This window comes from Arachis hypogaea, chromosome 16 (genome assembly GCF_003086295.3).
Source record: "Arachis hypogaea cultivar Tifrunner chromosome 16, arahy.Tifrunner.gnm2.J5K5, whole genome shotgun sequence".
Taxonomy (NCBI): domain Eukaryota; kingdom Viridiplantae; phylum Streptophyta; class Magnoliopsida; order Fabales; family Fabaceae; genus Arachis; species Arachis hypogaea.
Window position 1 is genome coordinate 12,954,466 of NC_092051.1, and position 23,257 is coordinate 12,977,722.

The 23,257-nt window shown below is 39.5% G+C and overlaps 2 protein-coding genes across 2 annotated transcripts; one reads left to right on the forward strand and one right to left on the reverse strand.

Moving 5' to 3' along the window:
* Positions 1-10,317: 10,317 nt before the first annotated feature.
* On the forward strand, positions 10,318-11,833 carry LOC112756474 (bZIP transcription factor 53). The gene has a single exon (XM_025805079.3). The coding sequence runs from the start codon at positions 11,066-11,068 to the stop codon at positions 11,504-11,506; it is 441 nt and encodes a 146-aa protein (XP_025660864.1). The 5' UTR covers positions 10,318-11,065; the 3' UTR covers positions 11,507-11,833.
* Positions 11,834-19,890: 8,057 nt separating this feature from the next.
* LOC112756674 (uncharacterized) lies at positions 19,891-21,720 on the reverse strand. The gene has a single exon (XM_025805300.1). It carries the CDS (start codon positions 21,718-21,720, stop codon positions 19,891-19,893), a length of 1,830 nt encoding a protein of 609 aa, XP_025661085.1.
* Positions 21,721-23,257: the final 1,537 nt, after the last annotated feature.

The window sequence follows — 23,257 nt, forward strand, 5'->3', positions numbered from 1 at the left end:
TAAAGATAAATATTATTTTATTATTATAAAATAATAATATTTCCATAAGGAAGTACAAAAGAAGTTGGGTATTCCCAATTATCACAAAATGTAATTGGAAGACAAATAACTTAAGAAAGAGTAAAGTAAGAATAAAGAGAAATTTAAAATTATTAAGCTTCTCAAAGACACACCTATTCCTCGCTTTCCAAGTGCTCCAACACAGTGCCGCGATGAAGAGGATCTTTTGTCTACCTTCGATTTGAGCCGCTGCCCAAGATAAGGCTCGTTGCCACCAATTGATGAAGGTTTCCTCTTTTTTCTGCCATAAGTCAGGGGTTATTAAGTTTAGACTCCAGATTATTGAAGATAGAGGGCATTGGAACAAGGCATGAGAAATTGATTCATATTTCAGCATGCATCTTGGGCAAGTGGCGGGGGTGGATGCAAACTGGCTATGGATTTGTTGCAAAACCAGAAGCTTTTCATGAAGATTCTTCCATAAAAAAAAAATCTTAATTTTATGAGATGTTCCGTCCGAGTAGTCCAAGCCGACCTTCCTGCAATCCGAGCTTTTGGTAATCACAGGTGAGTGGTGCTGCTATTTATCAAGGCGAGGTATAGGTCGGCTGTCTTTAAAACACCGCGGGTGGAACACCTGCAAAAGAATCTCCGACGCTCAAGTCAGAATAAGTATTTTAAACAAATCGCGGATAAAGTAAAAGAAAAAGAAAGAAGTAGTGATGTTGTGTGTTGTGTTTATGTCGTCCTCTTGAGGTCTTTTTAAAGTGGAGATTCCTCCCGTTAAGAGGTTGGCCTCCGAGATATTCTCGGCCTCTCCTGGAGTGGTTGTTTTCAGGATCTTTTACCTGGTCTTATCCGACGTTTTAGGAATGTAGGTAACGCCGGCTTTACTGCTTTCTGGACCGAGATTAATGGTCTATATCATAGCCCCCAAACTTAGTTTTGGTGGGAAGAAAATAGGCCAAGCTTTTGTAATAACCTCGGCCGTTATAGTGTTATCTGTGTGATGTATTTATCTAGCCCCCAAGGTTGGACTGTTTTCGAGTTTACCCTTGGTTTTGAATAGGGAGTTTATTTTTTTGACATTCCACTTTCGGACGTGGGTCTTGGTTATTGAACCCACTAACATTTAATTGTCTATAAAAAAGCAAAGATCAAATATGTGCAGTGGAGAAATTTATTTTCCAATCTTCCCACTAACATTTTTTCTATTGACATGACTTGACTGCACGTTTCTCAATATTTTTTCACTCGTTGATTTATTTTTCAATGGTAAAGATGCATTATGGTGATTTATTGAAAAAATCAACCATTCCTCATGTCTTAAAAATTGTTGTTGCATAAGAAATGCATTTGTTGATTGTTGAAAATAGAATACATGTGTTTCTTCTTCTGAAAGAAAAAATGAGTAAGAAAGGTTAGTGTATGCTATTCTCCTTTGTTCAGGCATTTTTTTTGTCTTCTCCCGCGCTTTTGCATCTTACTGGTTTTGTTTGAAAAAAATAATGGAGAAACCCCGCATTATGGTTTCGGAAGATGATCCATATGAGTAGGTTGATGCTAGTGTTAAGTTGTTTGTATCTTGTTTTGATGATACCGAGTCTGTGAAAGTACTAGGGTCAGATTTCTGGGTTAGGGAAGGTAGTGGTCTTCGGGTGGAGATTCTGCCATGCAAGGAGGGTGACCGTGTGTGTGAAAGATTATGTGACTGGCCATATTTCTATCTTTATAGCTGTCTTCTGACGAAACTGGGAGTGCGTTTCCCTTTTTCGGAGTTTCAATGCGGTGTATTGTTCTGGCTGAACTGTGCTCCATCGCAGCTGCATCCCAACTCCTGGGGGTTTGTGCGGGCGTTTGAAATTCTAATGGCTGTTTTGCAATAGCCGCCTTCTTTAAGATTGTTCTTCTCCTCGTTGTTTGCGCTTTATAAATCATCCTTTAAAGATTTTAAAAGGATGTTTGTTAAGGTTAGAGCTGCTCCGGATCAGTTTCTGTTCTATGTCAACGAGAATTTAGAGGCGAGGTTCCCTATTTGTTGGTGTGCTAAGCCGAACCAAATTTTAGATGTTGAGGATAGGCTCCCTATGGATGAATTGTTGCTAGAATTTCTAGTTACGGAGATGATAGATAAGGAGCTTCTTTCGGTTGTAGAGTTATTAAAATGAGATTCAGATGAGCAGGCTGTGTTAGATTATTTGGGTAAAGATTTGGATTTTGTGTGTTTGTACTTTATTGGCATAAATCCTTGATTTATCTGATCTAAGTTGCCTCTGTTTACTATTTTTAGGGGAGAAGGTTCCCACTATCACTACGGCTGGTCTGAAATTGTTTTTTAGTCAGAGAAAAAAGGCTGAGAAAGAGAGTTCCACAACAAATATTGACAAGGAAACTACTCACGCTGCAGTTCAGTCTGAGCCAAAGGGGAAAGGAAAAAGAAAGAGGGGTGTGTTTTCAAAGACTGCTGACCTAAGGGATGAGGATGGAGTTCGGTTTGATTTGGTGGAGTCATCCTATGAGTCTCAAAAGGTCCTCCATGGATATTTGGTTGAGGATCATGCAAAATTTCTCTGGAGTAAGTTGTTTCCTTTTATGACCTTGGCCGACCAATGTACTCAATTTTCCGAGGACGTGGAGATGGTTAGTAAGGTCGGCCCTTTGGGAGTTAGCCGATTCTTACAAGTATGTTTGTTTTGAATTTTGTTTCTTTTCAATATTATATGTTTGTTTTCTGAGTATTTGTGGTTTTATAGGTTATTGGAGCTCGTCTTGTGTCTATTGGCCGGACACAAGAGCTTGTTTTTGAGGCTGAGAAGATGAGCTCTATCACTATTGGTGAATTGACTAAAGAGGCTGAGGAGAAGGATAAGAAAATTAAAGAACTTACCTTATCACTTGAATCCAAGAGTTCCGAATTTAAGAGTCGAAAAGAGGCTCTTGACAAAGAGGTGGATGACCTGAAAATTCAGAATGGTCAATTGCTTGCTCGGGTGGGGGAATTGGAGATGGAGGTCTATGAGTCGTTTGCTCAAGGTTTTGATCGAGCCATGTCGCAGTTGAAAGCATTGTTTCCTGAGGTTGATGTTGGAAAATTGGATGCTACGAAGATTGTGATTAATGGGAATCTGGTTGATGATGAGGCTCCTGCTGAAGAAAAAGATGATGGTTCCAGCATTGGGGAAAGAGATGATTGAACTTTGTAACAAATGTTATTTCACTTTTTTGTCTTTTGGAAAAGAATGTATGGAATTTGCTGTCGTTTTTGTTTTGTCGATTTGACTTTGGCTTTGTATGTATTGTTTATCCGAGTATGAAGCTCGGTTATATTTTGTAGGAACTATTGACAGTGTAATGGTTATGACCTGATATTTGCTATGATTCGTTTTTCATAGAAAAATGTATTGTTTATTCATGTAAGAGAAAGAATGTTTACAGGAAGCTTGTAGTTGACATCCGGCCTCATTAAAACCTTCTCTTGAGCAAAAACCCAATGTGGGTGAAAAAACTCATGAGGAGGAAAAAGAGTACCATCACTTGTCGAGCTATATTTTCTAAGAGAAATATTGTTTGAGTGATGAGACGTTCCATGTTCCTGAGATGGGTTCCCTACTGAGTTTTTGCAGTGAGTAAGCCCCCTTTTCGAATGCTCTAGTGACTCTGTAAGGTCCGTCCCATGTGGCTGATAACTTGCCATGTCCAGGTTGTCGCCGAGCTTCTTCTGTCTTTCTTAGTACTAGATTTCCTTCTGTAAATCCTCTGGGGATGACTTTTTTATTGTATCTTCTCTACACCACCTGCTGCAATGCCCTTTGTTTGAGGGATGCCTCTTCTCTAGATTCTTCAATTACATCAAGCTCGGCCTTCCTTCTATTATCGTTGTTGTCGTCATCTCGTAGCTAGACTCTAAGCGTTGGGTTGGATACCTCTACCGGGATCACTGCTTCTATGCCGTATACTAATCGGAAGGGGGTTTCCCCTGTGGAGGAGTGTACTGTAGTGTTGTATGCCCATAGTACTTCTGGGACTAGCTCTGCCCATTCGCCTTTTGCATCGCCCAGTTTTTTCCTCATAGCTTGTAAGAGGACCTGGTTAGCGGCTTCTGCCTGACCATTTGTCTGAGGGTGCTCGACTGAGCTAAAGTGATGTTTGATGTGAAAATTCTGTAAGAATGAAGCAAGCCGAGAATCAGTGAATTGTCTTCCATTATTAGATATGAGTTCACCTGGTATACCATATCTGCAGATTATGTTCTTCCAAAGGAAAGATCGTACCTTATCTGCTGTGATTCGTGCTAATAGTTGTGCCTCTATCCATTTGGAGAAATAATCTATGCAAACTAAAAGAAATTTTACCTGACCTGGTGCCTTTGGGAAAGGTCCTAGGATGTCCATTCCCCATTTGTAAAAAGGCCAACTTACTTCTGAGCTATGTAAGACTTCGGCCGGGCTGTGTATCACCTTTCCATGCTTTTGACAATTGTCACACTTTTGGACCTTGCTTGCGCAATCTCTTTTCATGGTTGGCCAGTAGTACCCAGCCCTGGTCAGCTTTGCTGCAAGTGCTCGGCCACCAATGTGGTTACCGCACACTCCTTCATGAATCTCGTCTATTTCCAGGTCTGGCTCTTCCTTGCTAAGGTATTTGAGGAGTGGTCTGGAGAATCCGCACTTGTATAGCTCGGTTCCCAGCATTGTGTAGAAACTAGCCCGTCTCTTGAAGAGTTTTGGATTAGCTTCGTTTGACGGGAGTATTCCGCTGCTGATGTATGTTATTATCGGAGTCCTCCAGTCTTCGTCCTGCGAAATGCTCAGTATATGTGTTAGGTTTACGCTAGGGTTTTCTAGCATCAGTTGCGTGAGTTTTGGTATATTTTTTTTCTTGTTGTTGCCAATTTGGATAAAATATCGGCTCTACTGTTATTTTCTCTTTGTATGTGAATAATTTCAAATTTTTTGAATTTTGAAATGAGTTCCTTCGCTAAATGCCAATACCTTTCTAATAGAGCATCTTTTACCTGAAATGTTCCTTTTACCTGTTGTACCACCAGAAGGGAGTCACAATGTACCGTGATTCCAAGAGCTTGAAGTCTTAGTGCGAGGGTCATTCCCACAAGAAGAACTTCGTACTCTGTTTGGTTATTACTAGCTTTGAAGCAAAATCGTATAGATTGTTCTACTGTTATGTTCCTTCCATCATCCAATATAATTCTTGCTCCCGTTCCGTCGTTGTTAGTGGCTCCATCCACATGCATAACCCAGTTCTTCGGTTCAGGCTGTTCGCGTGGGTTGGTCCACTCTGAGATGAAGTCAGCTAGGATTTGTGATTTCAGTGCTGGTCTTGGTTGGTACTGAATGTCATATTCTGATAACTCAATAGACCACTTTACTAGTCTTCCTGCTACTTCCGGTCTTGTTAAGATTTGCTAGAGGGGTTGGTCTGTCCGAACTATTATGGTATGACTTTGGAAATAATGTCTGAGCCTTCGAGCAGTGATCACCAAGGCCAGAGCCAATTGTTCCAACTTCGGGTATCTTTTTTCGGCTGGTTGCAAGACTTTGCTGACGAAGTATACTAGCTTTTGTGCTTTTCCTGTTTCAACTACAAGAGCTGAACTTATAGCTTGGTCAGCGACAGATAAATATAAGTATAATGGCTTACCGAACTCTGGTTTCTGTAGTATCTGGGGAGATGTTAACATGGCCTTTAATTCTGTAAAAGATTTTTCGCAATCCTCGGTCCACTCGAATTGTTTACCTTTTGATATTGTTTGAAAGAAATGGTATGACCTATTTCCTATTGTTGGCAAGAACAGAGATAGGGCTGCAATTCTACCAGTTAGTTTTTGAACTTCCTTCACAGTCCTCAGACTGGCCATGTTGAGGATGGCGGTGCATTTTTCAGGATTTGCCTCAATTCCTCTGGATGTTAACATGAAGCCTAAAAATTTTCCTCCTTGTATTCCAAAGGTTCACTTTTCGGGATTGAGTTTCATGTTGTATGCTCAGACTTGGTGGAAGACTTCGGTCAGGTCAGTGCAGTGGGAGTTTCCTGTTGGGGTCTTGACCACCATGTTGTCGACATAGACCTCTATATTTTGTCCAATCTGTTGACTAAAGACTTTGTCCATTAGGCGTTGATATGTTGCACCTGCATTCTTAAGGTCAAAAGGCATTACTCTGTAACAAAAATTGCCAAATTCTATTATGAAGGCTATCTTATGTTGGTCCTCTGGATGCATTAGAATCTGGTTGTACCCAGAATATGCATCCATGAAGCTCAAACATTTGAAGCCTGAAGCGTTGTCCACTAGTTTGTCAATACAAGGTAATGGGTATGCATCTTTAGGGCATGCTTTATTGAGATTAGTGAAGTCGACGCACATGCGCCATTTACCTGTGCTTTTTCTTACCATGACGACGTTTGATAACCATGTTGTGAATCTTACTTCTTTAATGAAGCCTGCTGCTAGTAGCTTTGTTGTCTCCTCAAGGGAAGCTTGTCTCCTTTCTGTTCCGAGGTTGCGCTTTTTTTGTGCTGTGGGTTTGATCGACGGGTCCACAACAAGTTTGTGACAAATGATGCTGGGGTCTATTCTGGGCATGTCTGCCGGGGTCCACACGAAGAGATTGGCTTTGTATTGTAAAAATTTTATTAGCCGAGCTCTTTCGTGCCCTGAAAGTGCCCCACCAATGTATGTGAATTTGTTAGGGTTATCATAAAATGTTATCTTTTCTAGTTCGTCCGTTGGTTGTGGTCTTTCTAGACAGTCTTCTCTGGGGTCCAACTCGTTAAGAAGAGGGAGCTCTTCTGAGTTGTAGACAACTTGCACTGGTGCCGAGGTTACTCTGTGTGCTACTTGTTGTTTTAGGCTAGCGTTATAGCATTGCCGTGCTTCTCTGTGGTCGGCATGTACTGTAGCTATACTGTCTCCCTGCACATGAAACTTAACACACAGATGCAAAGTGGAGACTATTGCTCCAAAAGAATTTAATGCTGGTCTACCTAATATAATATTGTATGGGCTTGTGCAGTTTACTACGACGTACTGTATATCGATTATTTTTTATCGGGGATGTTCCCCCAGCATGGTTTTTAACCACACACTTCCCATTACCGACATCCTTTCTCCTGAGAATCCTATGAGGTCTCCGGAGTAAGGTTGTATAATTTTATCAGAAAAGTTCATTTTCTGGAATGTTGAGTAAAACAAAATATCAGCACTACTACCTGGGTCTAGCAAGACCTTTCTTACCAGCAGGTCTCCGACCTGTACTGAGATAACAATGGGATCGTCGAGGTTTGAGCTTGCTGATGTGCAATCTGAGGATGTAAAAGTAATCTCCCCTCTTGGTGTATATTTCTGGGGCAAGAAGGTCGTCCTTTCGATTGCTAGCATTGCTTGGTAACTCTGCTTCCGGGCCGAGCTTGTAGTACCTCTACTGGCAAAGCCACCCGAGATGTAATTTATGACTCCTCGTGGCTGGCTTGGGTTCGCCCAGTGTCTTTTATCATTTTTCTCCGCCCCTGGACCAGTTGTTCCCGGTACCTTGTTTTCTCCTCTACTCCTTCTTCCATCAATGTATTTGTCTAAGAGTCCTTGCCTTGCCAATCGTTCCAGTAGGTCTTTTGCCGCAACACAGTCGTCTGTCGTGTGGCCGAACTTCTGATGGAAAGCACAATGTTTTGTTTTATCAACGAACTTTTGATCTTGATAATTACCGATGCTGATTGGAGGTTTTATTATCTTTGCATGTAGGATTTCTTTTATAATGTCTTCTATCTTTGTGTTGAATCAGGTATAGTTATCAAACTTGGGGGTAAGCTTGAAAGGCTTTTTCGGTTCTCTGTTGCTTGTTGACCTGAGGGTTTTGTCTTCCTCCCTTTTGGTTTGATGCTTGTCTGTCTTCCGGGCTTCTCGAAGTTCCTCAACCTCCATTTGTCCTGCGGCCTTTTCTCTGAATTCATCCAATGTTTTTGGTTTTGTTACCGCAATTGTTTCTTGGAACTTTCCCGGTTTGAGGCCGCTTTTGAGGGCGTGGAGGTTGACTTCTGGACTCAAATCTGGGATCTCCATGGTCGCCTCAGCAAAGCGCGTCATGTAGTCTTTTAAGCTCTCATGCTGCCCTTGTTTGATGGTGCTTAGATAATCCGATCCGTACACATATATCCTTGATGCGGGGAAGTAATCAATGAAGGATCTCGCCAGCTGTTCAAAAGAGAAAATCGAACCTGTAGACAACTTAGAAAATCAGAGTAATGCAGGACCATCTAAATAAGTAGGGAAAGCTCGGCAAAGTATGGGTTCAGAGGCGCCATTAAAGAACATCATAGATTGAAACTTCCTGATATGAATGCGCAGATCACCGAACCCCTTGTATGGGTCAAGGGTAGTTGGCAGCACGAAGTTTTGTGGCATTTGGAATTTCATGATGTCTTCTGAGAAGGGATTATCTATGATCAGTTTCTCATTTGGGGGTACGAGCTTTTGGGTGTCTGCGTCGTTCTGGTTTGAGCCTTTGGGGTCCCCTTCGTCATGTTTTCCAGCTCGGTTGTTAGACGACAGCTCGGCTATTCTTCAAACCTCCGCCTGGAGCTCGGCTATCTGAGCCAAAAGCTCTGCTTGCGTGGGTTGTTGAATTCCGTTGTCTGCCATCCTTCGAGGTTTGAGTAACCCTGAAAAAAAAGGAGAGCAAAAAGAATTGGGAAGAAAATATAAGGAGTGTTAGTCTTAGTGGGGCTCCCACTTGTTCGGGCCCCACGGTGGGCGCTAAATGTTCCGTCCGAGTAGTCTAAGCCCACCTTCTTGCAATCCGAGCTTTTGGTAATCACAGGTGAGTGGTGCTGCTATTTATCAAGGCGAGGTATAGGTCAGCTGTCTTCAAAACACCGCGGGTAGAACACCTGCAAAAGAATCTCCGACGCTCAAGTCAGAAGAAGTATTTTAAACAAATCGCGGATAAAGTAAAAGAAAAAGAAAGAAGTAGTGATGTTGTGTGTTGTGTTTATGTTGTCCTCTTGAGATCTTTTTAAAGTGGAGATTCCTCCCGTTAAAAGGTTGGCCTCCGAGATATTCTCGGCCTCTCCTGGAGTGGTTGTTTTCAGGATCTTTTACCTGGTCATATCCGACGTTTTAGGAATGTGAGTAACGCCGGCTTTACTGCTTTCTGGACTGAAGTTAATGGTCCATATCATGAGGTAATTTCAATTCTCAAATGCTATGCCATACTCTGTGGTTCTGTATGTTCTGAGGCATCAATAAAGTAGGAGAATGAAAGAACCCATAAGCAAATAATTTTTAAATTTTAAATAAAATCATAATAGACATACAATAAAAGAGTAAATTTGGATACTTATTAACATATAAAATTATATTAAATTTGTTAATTTTGATTAAGTATAAATTAATTTTAATTTTTTTTAGATACTCTTAAAAACATCTCTAATTTTAAAAAATTACAAGTAAAAGCACATTATATTTTTATTTACCAAAAATAAATGAGGTGTTTGTATCTTTTTCAAAAAAATTTACTAAATTAAGTCTTATAATTTAGATATTAAAAAATTTTTTAAAATAGATTTTGTAGTTAATAATCAATTAATATTTTTTTTAAAATTTTTATTCATCTATTTTTTTAACTAATTATTGATAATGACTAAAATATAAGTGAAAATGAATTATTAGACTAAAACATATGACTTTTATATAATAATTCAAAAACATATAACCCGAAATAATTATTTTTGAGGTAAATATTTAATTGTTCTCTTTTATTCTTAAAAAAGTCAACCAAGAAAACTTATGCATGTTAAGTATTAATTCCTATAAGTTTTAACAATTAATCACTATATTACTAAATTGAATTTAATAAATGAATATTTTAAAATATTGATAGTATAAATAGTTTTTATACATATCTGAAAAAATAACTAATTTTTTACCTTTAATGTATATAAATAGTTATGAAAAGAATAAATATAATTAAATAAATGCATAAAACATTTTATTAATTAAAATTACAGTCATAAATAAATTTAAATATGCATTGTATTATCTTTTGTGTTTTTTTTTTTTTTGAAATGATAAACTTATCACCTCGATTTAAAAGGCATAAATAAAATTTAAACAAAAGACTTAAACAGATAAAAAGAAATATCTTTCTGTTATTTAAAATCAAATCAATTTGTTTTGAGATAAATGATAAATCTATTCTAATGCAATCTAATCTAATCTAACTAAATTAGGGAAACAAATCAAATCGGATTCCGGTTTACTAGTTAGTACTAGCAGTACTAAGTATTTAACAAAATTTCCGATCCGTACAATTTGTGTTTTACGCGATCGGGAAGGAAAAAATGTAAAATGGTTGTTGGGTTTATGAGGCGGAACAAAGTTGTCGTTCATAGTGTAAGTGTCATAAGCAACGACGCGGTCGTTTCAAGCCCTCAAAATTAGCATCAGCACACTGAATCCTTCCTTCTCTACCCACCACATCCTTTTCCACTTTTTATTTTCTCTATATAACCTAACCTCAACAACCATTTACACCTTCTTTCCCATATCCCATTCCATACACTAATTTCTCTTCTCCCACTAAAAAAAATCTCTCTTTCTCGCTCTGAACACTCAAACTCTTCAATCTCTCCCGTTCTCTCCTTCAGTCTTCTTTTCCCTCTCAAAAAACCTCCGTCTCCGAGGCTCAGATCTGCTTCAGATCTAGGGTTTCTAGTCTGTTCTCACAAAGATCCAATTCGGGTTTCAATTGAGGGATGATAGCTTAGGGCTTTCGCACAAAACCCCCCCAATGTTCTCCGAAGTTCTTTGATTCACTCTTTCCCCATGCGTCGACTTCGTATGCTACACTCCTTCTCGGTTGTGTTTCTCTACTGGTTCTACGTCTTCTCAGACCTACCTTTCAAATCCCCAATCTCTCCCTAAATCCTAATCGCCCCTAAATCCCTCCTTGCATTTAGATCTGCAAAGTAAAAACCGTATTCCTGTGTGTTTTCTCTTTTACTATTTTGTTGTTGTTTGAAGACTCTGCCGGCGAGTTGCCACGAGGAAATAATGGCTCCGATCCAGCGCGCGTTGAGTTCGGGATCGGAAGGTAGCGGAGATCCACCGATAGTGTTGGACGAAAGGAAGAGGAAGAGGATGCTCTCGAATCGTGAATCTGCACGCCGTTCGAGGATGAGGAAGCAAAAGCAGCTGGAGGACCTCACCGAAGAGGTGACGAAGCTGCAGTCGGCGAATAAGAACCTGGCGGAGGCCATCAAGGCGAAGGAGGAAGCCATGACGGAGACTGAGGCCGCCAACGGCGTCCTTAGGGCTCAGATGACGGAGCTTACCGACCGTCTCCGGTTCCTTAACTCGATCCTTGAGATTGCCGAGGATGTCAGTGGACTTTCCGTCGATATACCTGAGATTCCGGATCCGCTTCTGAAGCCATGGCAGATCCCTCACCCGATTCAACCAATCATGGCTTCCGCAGACATGTTCCTGCATTGATCTGAGGATTCTTCCTTTTGTTACTCTATCTGTAATGTTATGTTCTTTCTGTCGGCATATAGAGTCCCTCTTGGTCTCTGGTGGAAATTTCTAGAATTAGGTCATTGTTGTTGCCAATGTAGTTTAGAGGTCCTTTTTGTTTTCATTGGTACCATTTGTGTCTAAATAATGGAGGGACCTTGTCTTAATTACTATGATTGCATTATTCCAATTGGTGTTCTATTGAGCGTCTTAATGTGTCCAGTGTTAGTGTTTCTGGTTTCATTGTAGCAGGGAACTATATTATGCATTAAGGGAATATTGTGTGCACTGTGCTTATCTCTTTAATATTTGATTCAGTGATTTGTGTGTTGCGAGCCATTGCAATTGTGGGGTTGTAATTTAGGGCATGTGTTGAACTGGTGTGTACATTAGTTGACCAAGCGGTATTAATGAATTTTGTGGAAGCTACTAAATACTAATGTCTAATGCAACTCATGTGGACAAATGTATTTATGTGTCCCACGATTTTCTCATGTTATTTGGCATAAGCGGGGGCTGTATATTTGATGGGTTCCTAGTTGATAGTAACTATATAACAGCCATGATGTTGGTAAGGCTACGTCTAGAATCTAGATGATTGCAGAATAAGTTTATATGCCCAAAACAAAATAGAAGTTATTAACTATCTGGAACCTTAATTATAACTTAATTTTATTTTGGTAGAGACAATAGAAGAAAGAAATTATAACTCAATTTAGGTTGAACTGATATAAGATAGAATTTTGTCGAATTTCTTCTTTCTTCCTTTTTGGTTTTTTTTTTTTTCTTGGTATAAATTTTGGAGTTATAATAATATAATGGCATAATAATTAGATAATAACAAAACACAGAGTAACAATTCGCCCAAACAATTTAAATTTATTTTATTTAATATTTATTTATTATAGAATATATTAAATAAAATTAATAATAATAAATTTTAATAATTTGTTACTCACATTTTGTTATTACTAAATATTTTCGATATGCATAAGAAATAGAGCCCGCTATGTTGTTACACAAATGAAATGGAATTGGAATATTCATCATTCCCTCGCATATTTCTCCAGGTAACTAGTTTCATTTCATTATTTGAAATGAGTCGTAACTCTTTTGGAGAGAGAGAGAGAAGAATAATGAGTCGTAACTCGTGATCTAATCCCTATCTCAATTTCCTCGTAACAGTTCGAAACGAGATGAAATTAAGATAAGGCAATGGATCGGAGTTATCTACTATATACTAAATAAACACAATGACTGGTCTCCTCCTGGGACCATAGTAAGGTATCTTTTTAATTATTTCCAAATTTCTAATTATTATCTCTAGAATCTTCGTGATAACTTTTATACGGAAAAACAATTAAAAAATCTTCACGATCACTATTGCTTATTGCTTAATACTACGTTCCAAGGTTGTTGCATGATTGTTTAGTACACTAATCCAGAAATGCCGTAGAGGTAACATCTTGCTTATCTGAGGTGTCGTTTTGATAAACCTTTTCGGGGCTCTTTTTTCTTGCTGATGGGATGCACGACCACCCACCTCTGGCGTATTAGTTTCCTATCCAAATGATGATGGTGGAGAAAGACAATAGTCGACAATCTTAAATGATTTGGCTTATTCAACTAATAAATTACTTTACATAATATGTTTTTTGGAGACTCATAATATATGTTTGTCTCAGTTATTATCTGTGTAAATAACTATTGATTATCTGTAGAATTATTATATCGAGATAATTACTTAAAAAATTAAAAAGTAATAGTTAAAAATTATTAAATAATTTGGCGATCAAATAGTCAAAAAAACGACATTAAATCACTTGTTTTAAAAAAAAAATTCAATAAACATTATTAACGATGTTGTTTTTAGGCTTGTTCCTGTGTGGATACTTGAAGGGGAGCTCGGCTTCTAAGAGTCGGCGTCGAGTTGTTATCTTTGGTGCCGATCTTTGAGCCTTGAGAAAGTCCGAGCTTTACGCTTGGAGGAATGTCTAATCGTGCAGAGTGTGAACAAGAAACAAGCGGGGAGTGTACCTGTAAAGGCACTTTGAAGCTTAAGTTAGTATTTAGAATTCAATCCGTCCCTTTAAGATAAAATATCATACCTTTATAGTTGAAGCAAGATAGGTCGGTTACATTTCTGTTGGTCTCCTGAATTGAAGAGGAATGATTAGGTTTTGATGGGTGATAACGTTATATTGGACGTTTTGATACCGAGTTATAACGTGATTTGTCGAGTAATAACGTAACTTGCCAAGTTATGATTGATTATGCCGAGTTATGATGTTGGATTTGTAACGGTCGGATCATAGCCCCCAAGCTTAGCCTGGGAAAGTGTTTTAATGAAGCAGGTTGAGCTTTTAATGAAGCATAAGTCGGCTATTGAGTAGGTGTATAACTTCGGGAGTGGATCCTCTCCAGTGAAGAAAAAATTGGATGGTGTCAATTGTGATCTCTCACCCTTCATTGCTTTCTCTCTTATATTTAATTTTGGTCCCACTTATAAAATTAGTGGTGAGAGATCACACTTCATTTCCTCAAGTGTTAAAAAAACTGGAGAGGATCCATTTCCGTATAACTTCGGGAGATGGGTTAGACTTGGAGCCCCCAGTTCAAGATGCTTTAGTAAAATAAAATAAAAAAGAAAAATAAAAATAAAAGAATATTAAAAGTGACCGTTTTTAATGAGAAGAGAGAGAAGTAATGATGGCATTAAGTGGCTTGTCATTTCCAATACTTCCCTGGACGGTTGATGTGATTTAGTAATGGGTATAGTGGAACTCAAGGGGTTGTGTAACTCTTGGTTAATTGCATTGGAATACCAATATTCATATGTGATATTTGAGATAAAAGTGGTTGTGAAGGTTCCAGAGAAAAGAGAATGAGTAAAAAAGGTATGTGGTAGATTTTTCTCCTTCTAATTTCCGCTGCATTGAGCTGCTGTGTTTGTCGTTCTGTTTCTATTATTTGTTAATGAGGTTTGAGAAAGATAAGAATGAGAAGATGGATTGGTCGTATGATTGGGTGAATGAAGATGTGAGTAGTCGAGTGTCTTTGTTTTGTGACTCTAATGCCATTAAGGAAATAGATTTGAAAAAGGTAGTGAGAGTAGGTTTTGGGTTACGTTTGGAGTTATTACCTTGTTCTGGGGATGATCGTGTTTTCCACAGAGGTGTTTCTTTTGAGTTCTTCTACATGTATAGTTGCGTCTTAGAGGAGTTGAGGGTGAAGCTTCCTTTTTCAGAGTTCCAATGTCAAGTTTTGAACCAGATGAATTGTGTTGCGTCTCGACTTCATCCTAATGGTTGGGCCTTCCTTCAAGATTTTGAAGTGTTGATGGAGTATTTGGAGGAGAAACCTATATTAGAGTTGTTCTTTACGATGTTTCAGGCGAAAAGGGTGTGTAAGGGGGGTTGGGTGAATCTGAATAGCTTGCCGGGTTTTGGTATTTTCAAGCTTTATAAATCTTCGTTTAAGAACTTTAAAGAGATGTACCTCAAAGTTCGGAGTGTTGAGGATGATTTTCCTTTTTATTTAGACGAGGACTTGTGTGAGAGGTTTCCGTTGTGGTGGTGTTTGGAACCTTAGAATATCCTCGGATTCGAAACCATAAGTCTGAGAGTTGAGTGTGTGATTGAGTATCTGGTTGAAGTTGTTGACCGTAAGGATTTGATATCTGTTTTTGAGTTGTTACAATGGGACGATAATAGACAGCCTGTGATGGATTACTTAGGTATCCATTCTGTGTTTTTGCCATTCTGCTCATTTTGATATTCAGTTTTCTTATGAAAAATGTTTCTTGATGTTTTTGGTAGGTGGTAAGTATCCTAGAGTTTCGGCAGCTACGTTGAGAGCTCGAGTTAGGACTAAAAATGTAGACAAAGAGGAATCGAATTCTAAGCCGGAGAAGGTCGCCGCTGCTTGAGGAGAGGTTAATCAACCTCGTCCGAGAAGAAAGAATGTCATTTTGAAAAAGAGGAAAACGGATGTGGTCGATTTGTCCGGGAAATCGGATGATGATGGTGATGATCTTCCCGTTGAGGAAATTCATAAATTTATGGACAACCATAAAAAGCTTCATGTCACTACTGATCAAAGTGATGGCTTATCTGTTTGGAGTAGAGATTTTCCTTTCATGGCTGTAGCCGATGATTTTTGCCAATCATCTACTAATGTTAGCTTGGCCAGTGAGGTCGGAGATGTGGCTATTGGCCAGTATATACAGGTAGAGATTATGTTGTTAATATATGTATTTTGTGAACAGTTTCATGTAATGATCATTTGTGTTTTTTAGGTTATTGGTTTAAGGTTGGCTAGTTTGGGTCGTAGCCAAGAGGTGAAGCATAAGAAGCTGGTTGGTTGCACAGAAGATCTAAGTTCGTTGAAGGAGGAGTTGGAGTCAAAGAAGGCAACGATTTCTCAGTTGGAAGTTAAGTTAGGTGCAAGTGAGAAGGAGTTGAAGTTACTGAAGGAGAACTATGCCAAGGAAGTTGATAATTTGAAGAAGAAGGAAGCTGATTTGACAGGCATGGAGACAAGGATGATTGAGTTAACTGCCCAAATGAAGGCTTTAGAAAAAGGTAGGATACTGATATTTTGTATATAATTGAACAGATTTAGTTTTTCTGATTTGTTCGGCAATTGTCATGTGTGCGACAATTGTTGTTTGATCAATGGTGTCCGAATCGATCGGCGATTGTTTATTTGTCGTTTGATGGAGAATTGTTGTTTGATCGGTAGTTTTCCGATTTGGTCGGCCGTAGTTAATTGATCGATAATTCTTTGTTTGATCGGTAATTGTTGTTCGGGAAACCGTGATAGGTTTGATTGTGAATAGAGTTCGGAATGATAAGAGTATAATTTTGAGAAAATAATGGGATTTAAAAATAAAAGACTGATGTATATTGAAAGACCTTTGATTACAAAGGCGCAGGTAGGCCAGCCTCGTTAAAACCTCTCCAAGCAAAATCCGTTTTTGGGAAAAAATCTTGGCAATAGGAGAAAGAGTACTCGCCTGTCCCTGACTTTTAACTGTAGTATAACTTTAAAGATGATACATTCCAAGTGTTAGGCATAGTATTACCACCTAGGGTTTGTAGATGGTAGGCTCCGTTGCCGATGACTTCTATGATTCGGTAAGGTCCCTCCCAGTTAGCTGCTAATTTGCCATGGCTTGATGGTTTTCTAGCCTGTTCGGTTCTTCTAAGCACAAGGTCATTTACTTGGAAAGACCTTGGGTGAATTCTTTGATTGCATCGCCGAGCTATGTGCTGTTGCATAGCTCGGTGTTTGATTGCTGTTGAAGATCAAACTTCTTCAAGGAGGTCGAGTTCGGATTGCCTAGCTTCGTCTTTTGTAGTATGGTCGGCCACTTGAGCGTGTAGTGAGGCTTGAGAGATCTCCACAGGTATCATTGTGTCAGAGTTGTATACTAATCGGAAAGGTGTTTCCTGTGTGGTTGAGTGGATGGTGGTGTTATATCCCCATATGATCTCTGAGATGAGTTCGGCCCAAAGCCCTTTGGCATTGTCTAGTTTCTTCCTTAAAGCATGGAGGATGACCTTATTCGCAGCCTCTGCTAGCCCATTTGTTTGTGGGTGCTCTACTTATGAGAAATGATGTTTGACCTTTAAATTCTGCAAAAAGGAGATGAACTTTTGATCAACAAACTGGCGGCCATTATCGGTGATAATGTGCCGAGAAATGCCGAATCTACAGATAATATGCTTCCATACAAAGGAAATCATTTGTTGTGAGGTGATCTTTGCTAAGGGTTGTGCTTCTATCCATTTTGAGAAGTAATCAATTGCGACTATTAGAAATTTTACCTGGCCGGTCGCTAAGGGGAAAGGACCGAGGATGTCGAGCCCCCATTGGTTGAACGGCCAACTTACCTCAGAACAGTGTAGGAGTTTGGCGGGCAGGTGTGTGATCGGACTGTGTTTTTGGCAGTTGTCACAACTTTTGACTTTTGTTTTACAATCTTGTTGCAGCGTCGGCTAATAGAAACCAACTTTGAGGATCTTTGTAGATAGGCTTCGGGCTCCGAGGTGTGTACCACAGATTCCTTCATGTACCTCAGCAAGCGCAAGATCGGCTTCTCCTCTCCAAAGACATTTTGGTAAAGGACGAGAGAATCCTCGTTTATATAGGCAATTGTTATAAATCGTAAAGAATGAGGCTTGTTGGCGAAAGTGCCGAAGGTTTTCGACTTCGCCTGGCAAGATCCCTGTCCGAAGATAGTTTACGTATAGTGTTCTCCAATCTGCATCCTGTGTTACACTTAGAACTTCTGTTAATTCTATACTGGGTTTAATTAGGGTTGATCGGTGAAGGGAGGAATTATTTGTTAGTGTGCTTGCGAGTTTAGAGAGGATGTCAGCTCGACTATTGTTCTCTCGAGGTATATGTTCGATGTCACATTTATGAAATTTTGAAAGTAAAGTTTGAACAATTGCAAGGTATTTGGATAATAGAGGGTCTTTTACCTGGTACAACTTGTTTACCTGCTGTACAATGAGCAGAGAATCACAGTATACCTTAAGCTCAGCTATGTTGAGATCGGATGCTAGTCTGAGGCTGGCAATAAGAGCTTCATACTCACTCTGATTGTTGCTCACCTTGAAGGAAAAGTGTAGCGATTTCTCAATAACATTACCATTTCCATCATCGAGTATGATCCCGGCGCCACACTCGTGTAGGTTAGAGGAGCCGTCTACATACAAAGACCAGTCTGGTGAACTTTCAGCGATGTTTGGGACTATAAATTTGGCAATGAAATCAGCCAAGAATTGAGATTTGATAGATGATCGTCCTTGGTATCTGATGTCGAACTCAGAAAGTTCGACCGACCATTTTACTAGTCGGCCAGCAAGCTCTGGTTTCTGAAGGATTTGTCACAGAGGTTGATCTATCCAAACATGGATGACATGACTCTGGAAGTATGGCCGTAGTCTTCTTGCCGATAAGACAAGAGCTAAGACCAGCTTCTCAATGCTCGGATAGCGAAGTTCAGCATTCTGTAGTGTTTTGCTGGTGAAATAGATCAGCAATTGCTGTTTTTGCCTTTCTGCAATAAGAGCGGAGCTTACAGCCCAGTTAGTCACAGATAAATATAAAAATAATGGTTCCCCTTGAAGGGTTTGTAAAATTGATGGTTTTGAAAGTGTATCTTTGATGGTTGTGAATGTTTGTTCACATTCATCGGTCCATTGGAAAGCCTTTTTCTTTCTTAAAGTTTGAAAGAAACATAAAGACTTAGAAGCTAGGCGAGGTAAGCATCTAGAAAGTGTAGCAAGTCTCCCTGTCAACCGTTAGACTTCTTTGATAGTTTGTGGGCTTGTCATGTCCAAAACAGCTCGGCATTTTTCTGGATTCACTTCGATACCTCGACTAGTGAGCATGAAGCTGAGGAATTGGCCACTTTGTACGCCAAAGGCGCAGTTCTCGAGGTTTAGCCGCATGTTGTATTTTCGTATTTGACCGAAGATTTCTGCCAGGTCATCAAGATGGTTGTTGCCGAGCTTCGTTTTGGCGACCATATTGTCAACATAGACCTCAATATTCCTGCCAATCTGTCGGGCGAATACTTTGTCCATTAGGCGTTGATATGTTGCACCTGTATTCTTAAGGCCAAATGGCATGAGTTTATAACAGTAGTTTCCATATTCAGTAATAAAGGCTGTCTTACTTTGATCGAATTGATGCATTTGAATCTAGTTATAGCCAGAGTATGCATCCATGAAGCTAAGTTTTTCATAACCAGATGCATTATCAACTAAACAGTCAATAGATGGTAAGGGATATGAGTCTTTTGGGCATACTTTGTTGAGATCGATGAAATCAACACACATGCGCCATTTACTGTTATGTTTTTTCACCATGACGACATTTGCCAGCCATGTTGTGAATCTGATTTCCTGAATGAAGCCGACATTGATGAGCTTCTTGGTTTCTTCCAGAGAGGCTTGTTTGCAGTCATGGCAGAGGTTTCGCTTTTTCTGTGCTATAGGTCGGATAGAAGGATCTAATGCCAGTTTGTGGGATATGATAGATGGGTCAATTCCTGGCATATCAGCTGGGGTCCAAACAAACAAGTCGGCATTTTATTGTAGGAATGTTCGGTATATGACCTTCTCTTCTGAGCTTAGTGTGGATCCAACATAAGTGAATTTTTTCGAGCTATCTGTGAAATAGATTTTATGCAGGTCTTCGGTCGGGGTTAGTCGTTCTAGGCTTCTTGCCCTGGGATCAAGGTCGGCCAGGACTGGTAGCTCGGCTTGGTTGCTGATACTATTCACGCGGGCTTGCGTACTTTGATTTGGTTTTTTGAAACTGTTGTTGTAGCATTCTCTGGCCTCTCAGGCATCGCTGTGAATGGTTGCAATTGTATTATCCTGTAAAGGGAACTTAACACAGAGATGAATTGTAGAAACAATAGCGCCGAACCTATTTAAAAAAGGTCGGCCAAGTATCAAATTGTAAGGACTAAAACAGTCAACGACAAAGTATTGAATATCTGAAGTTTTTGATAAGGAAACCTCACCAAGTGTGGTTTGAAACCACACAGAGCCCATAACCGGGACCCTCTCTCCTGAGAAACCGACCATGTCTCCAGTGGAAGGTTGGAGGATGTTGTTGCTCAATTTCATCTTCTGAAATGTGGAGTAAAAGAGAACATCGGCACTGCTCCCTGGGTCCAGTAAAACCTTTTTGACTAGGAGATCTTCAAGCTCTAGGGAAATCACGACTGGGTCGTCTAGATTTGTTACATTGCTGTTAAGTTCGGATGTCTGGAATGTTATATGAGGAAAATGTGGAGGTGTCTGCTGTTGATGTTGATCGGCTTCAATGGAAAGCATAGCTCGGTAAGACCGCTTTCTTACCGAGCTTGTGGCCTCTCCACCTGCAAAACCTCCAGAAATATAGTTAATAATACGTCTTGGTTGGTCGGTAGGATTGGTGTTCGGTCGATCTTTATTTCGGCCATGCTGTGTTGCCGAGCTTTGGTCACCAGGGAGAGGTGCGCATCGTTGTTTGTGGCCACCGATGTACTTGTCGAGATGACCTTGCCGAGCTAACCGCTCCAGAAGGTCTTTGGTGATGACACACTCGTCAGTAGTGTGTCCATGCTTTTGATGAAAAGAGCAGTATTTTGATATGTCTGCTCCTTTTAAATTTGGATAGCTGCCGGCTTTTCTTGGTGGCTTGATCAACTTTGAATTCAAGATTTTCTTGATGATGTCGTCATGCTTGGTGTTGAACTGAGTATAAGATTTATATTGGGGAGTTGGTTTGAAGTTTTTCTTCCTATCTCGTGCTTTGTCGTCGTCTCTGTATTGTGGTTTCTCTGTTTTTCGAGCCTGTCGGAGTTCTTCGATGTCAATCTGACTTTTCGCCTTTTCATGGAACTCGGCCATAGTTTTAGGTTTGGCCACGGCAATGGTCTCCTGGAATTTTCCTGTTCGGAGTTCACTTTTTATTGCATGCAGTTCCACCTCGGGGTGGAGATCGGGTATACTCATGGCTATCTTTGTGAAGCGCGTCATGTAGTCTCTGAGGCTTTCATGATGGCCTTGTTTGATTGTGTTCAAGTAATCGGAGTGACGTAGATAAATGGCTGATCCAGCAAAATACTCCTCGAAGGGCTTTGATAGGTCTCGAAAACGAGAAACAGAATCTGCAGGCAAAGAACAAAACCAATCAAGTATAGGACCGTCTAAGTAAGATGGAAAACAACGACATAAAACATTATCAGATGCACCGTTTATTATCATTATGGAGGTGAACTTTTTGATGTATTTCTTCGGGTCACCTAGCCCATCATAGGGGATTAGGGTGGTTGGCAAAGTGAACCTCCTGGGCAACACGAAGTTCATCACCTCGGCCGTGAATGGCCCAGGAGAGTTTTCTAGGTTGTCATCCTCGTCTTCTGGCCGAGCTTCTTCATTGTGCTCAGGTTGCTCTTCTTCGTGCCGAGTAGTTTCGGAGACATGCGTCGGGCCTGACTGATGCTCGGCTTCTTCCGTTCGTTCTTGTCGATCATTGTTATTTTCGATCCGGGTATTATTCAGATTAGTAATCTGATTTACCATTCTTTGGTTCTCTTCGGCCATGCCCTGGTTGGCTTGCCGTAACTCGGTCACCATTTGAAGAAGTTCAGATGGCGTAGGTGGAAGCTGCTCAACCATGGCTCCAGGCGAGAACGTCGAGGCCGGTGATATAAAGAAAGAATTATATTCTCAACCCCACGGTTGGCGCCAATTGTTCCTGTGTGGATACCTGGAGGGGAGCTCGGCTTCTGGGAGTCGGCGTCGAGTTGTTATCTTCGGTGCCGATCTTTGAGCCTTGAGAAAGTATGAGCTTTACGCTTGGGGGAATGTCCAATCGTGCAGAGTGTGAACAAGAAACAAGGGGGGAGTGTACCTGCAAAAGCACTCCGAAGTTTAAGTTAGTATTCAGAATTCAATCCGTCCCTTTAAGATAAAATATCATACCTTTATAGTTGAAGTAAGATAGGTCGGTTACATTTCTATTGGTCTCCTGAATTGAAGAGGAATGATTAGGTTTTGATGGGTGATAATGTTATATTGGACGTTTTGATACCAAGCTATAACGTGATTTGCCGAGTAATAACGTAACTTGCGGAGTTATGATTGATTATGCCGAGTTATGATGTTGGATTTGTAACGGTCGGATCAAGGCTACTTGAGTGCCAAAATAAAACGACGTCATTTTACAGAGTCCAACATAGTATTCGAATGTGCACATCAGCATTCCGTTAATGTTTATGAGTTGAAAATTATCTCAGAGACTAACATGAGTCGTGTTCATAAAATTTAAAGACTAAGTAGAGACAATTAAAATTTTAAAAATTAAATTAAAGCTCGTTTATAAATTTAGAGACCAAACTTAACATTATCTTTATTTAATATAATATGTTTTCATATTTTTATGTAAAAATATTTTCTTGTGGGTAGCTTTTTATATTTTACTTTAGATCTCTTCTAATTAAAAAGCATAGAATTAGACGTTACAAATAGAACTCAACTAAAATTTTTATACAATTAATATTGAAATGAAGCTTAGATAATATATTTAATTATGTTTTGGAACATAACTTAAATATACTATTAGTATAAAACTATTTTATATTATTAATAATATATTATTATATTTATTGGTTTATAATTTTAGGAATAAGTATTATTTTGGTCTTTAAAATTTGGTATCAAAATCAAAATCTTCTTTAACATTTTATTTTTTGTTTTAAAATGGTATCAAACGATACATTTAGTATTAAAATCATCATTTTTAACACAATAATTTTAATTTCAGAGAGAGTCTAACTTCAAAAATCATTGAAGATCCTAATTTAAAATATTTGAACCCTAACTTTAAAAAATTGGGAATATAAATTTTAACTTGTTTGTAATGACAGCAACAATGAAGCTGCATGGTGGTGGTGGTAGTGAATGTAGACGATGGTACTGGCAGTAAATGTGGATGGTGGTGGCACTGCACAGAAAAGTTGTGGTAGTAGGGTGTCACAGAGGTGGCGGCAGGGGACAACATAGACGTAGGCAGGCAGGGGATGCGTGCACTATGAGAAAAACAATGAGTGTTGTTAGAAAAACAAATAAAATTCGATGGTACAATGGTTACTGTCGGATTTTGCGTCGGTATTTATCCAACGGAATAAACCTCACCGTTAACATATTACGGTTC

Coding starts and splice junctions, on each gene's coding strand:
- LOC112756474 (XM_025805079.3), top strand. CDS start 11,066: ATGGCTCCGATCCAGCGCGCGTTGAGTTCGGGATCGGAAGGTAGCGGA.
- LOC112756674 (XM_025805300.1), bottom strand. CDS start 21,720: ATGGTTGAGCAGCTTCCACCTACGCCATCTGAACTTCTTCAAATGGTG.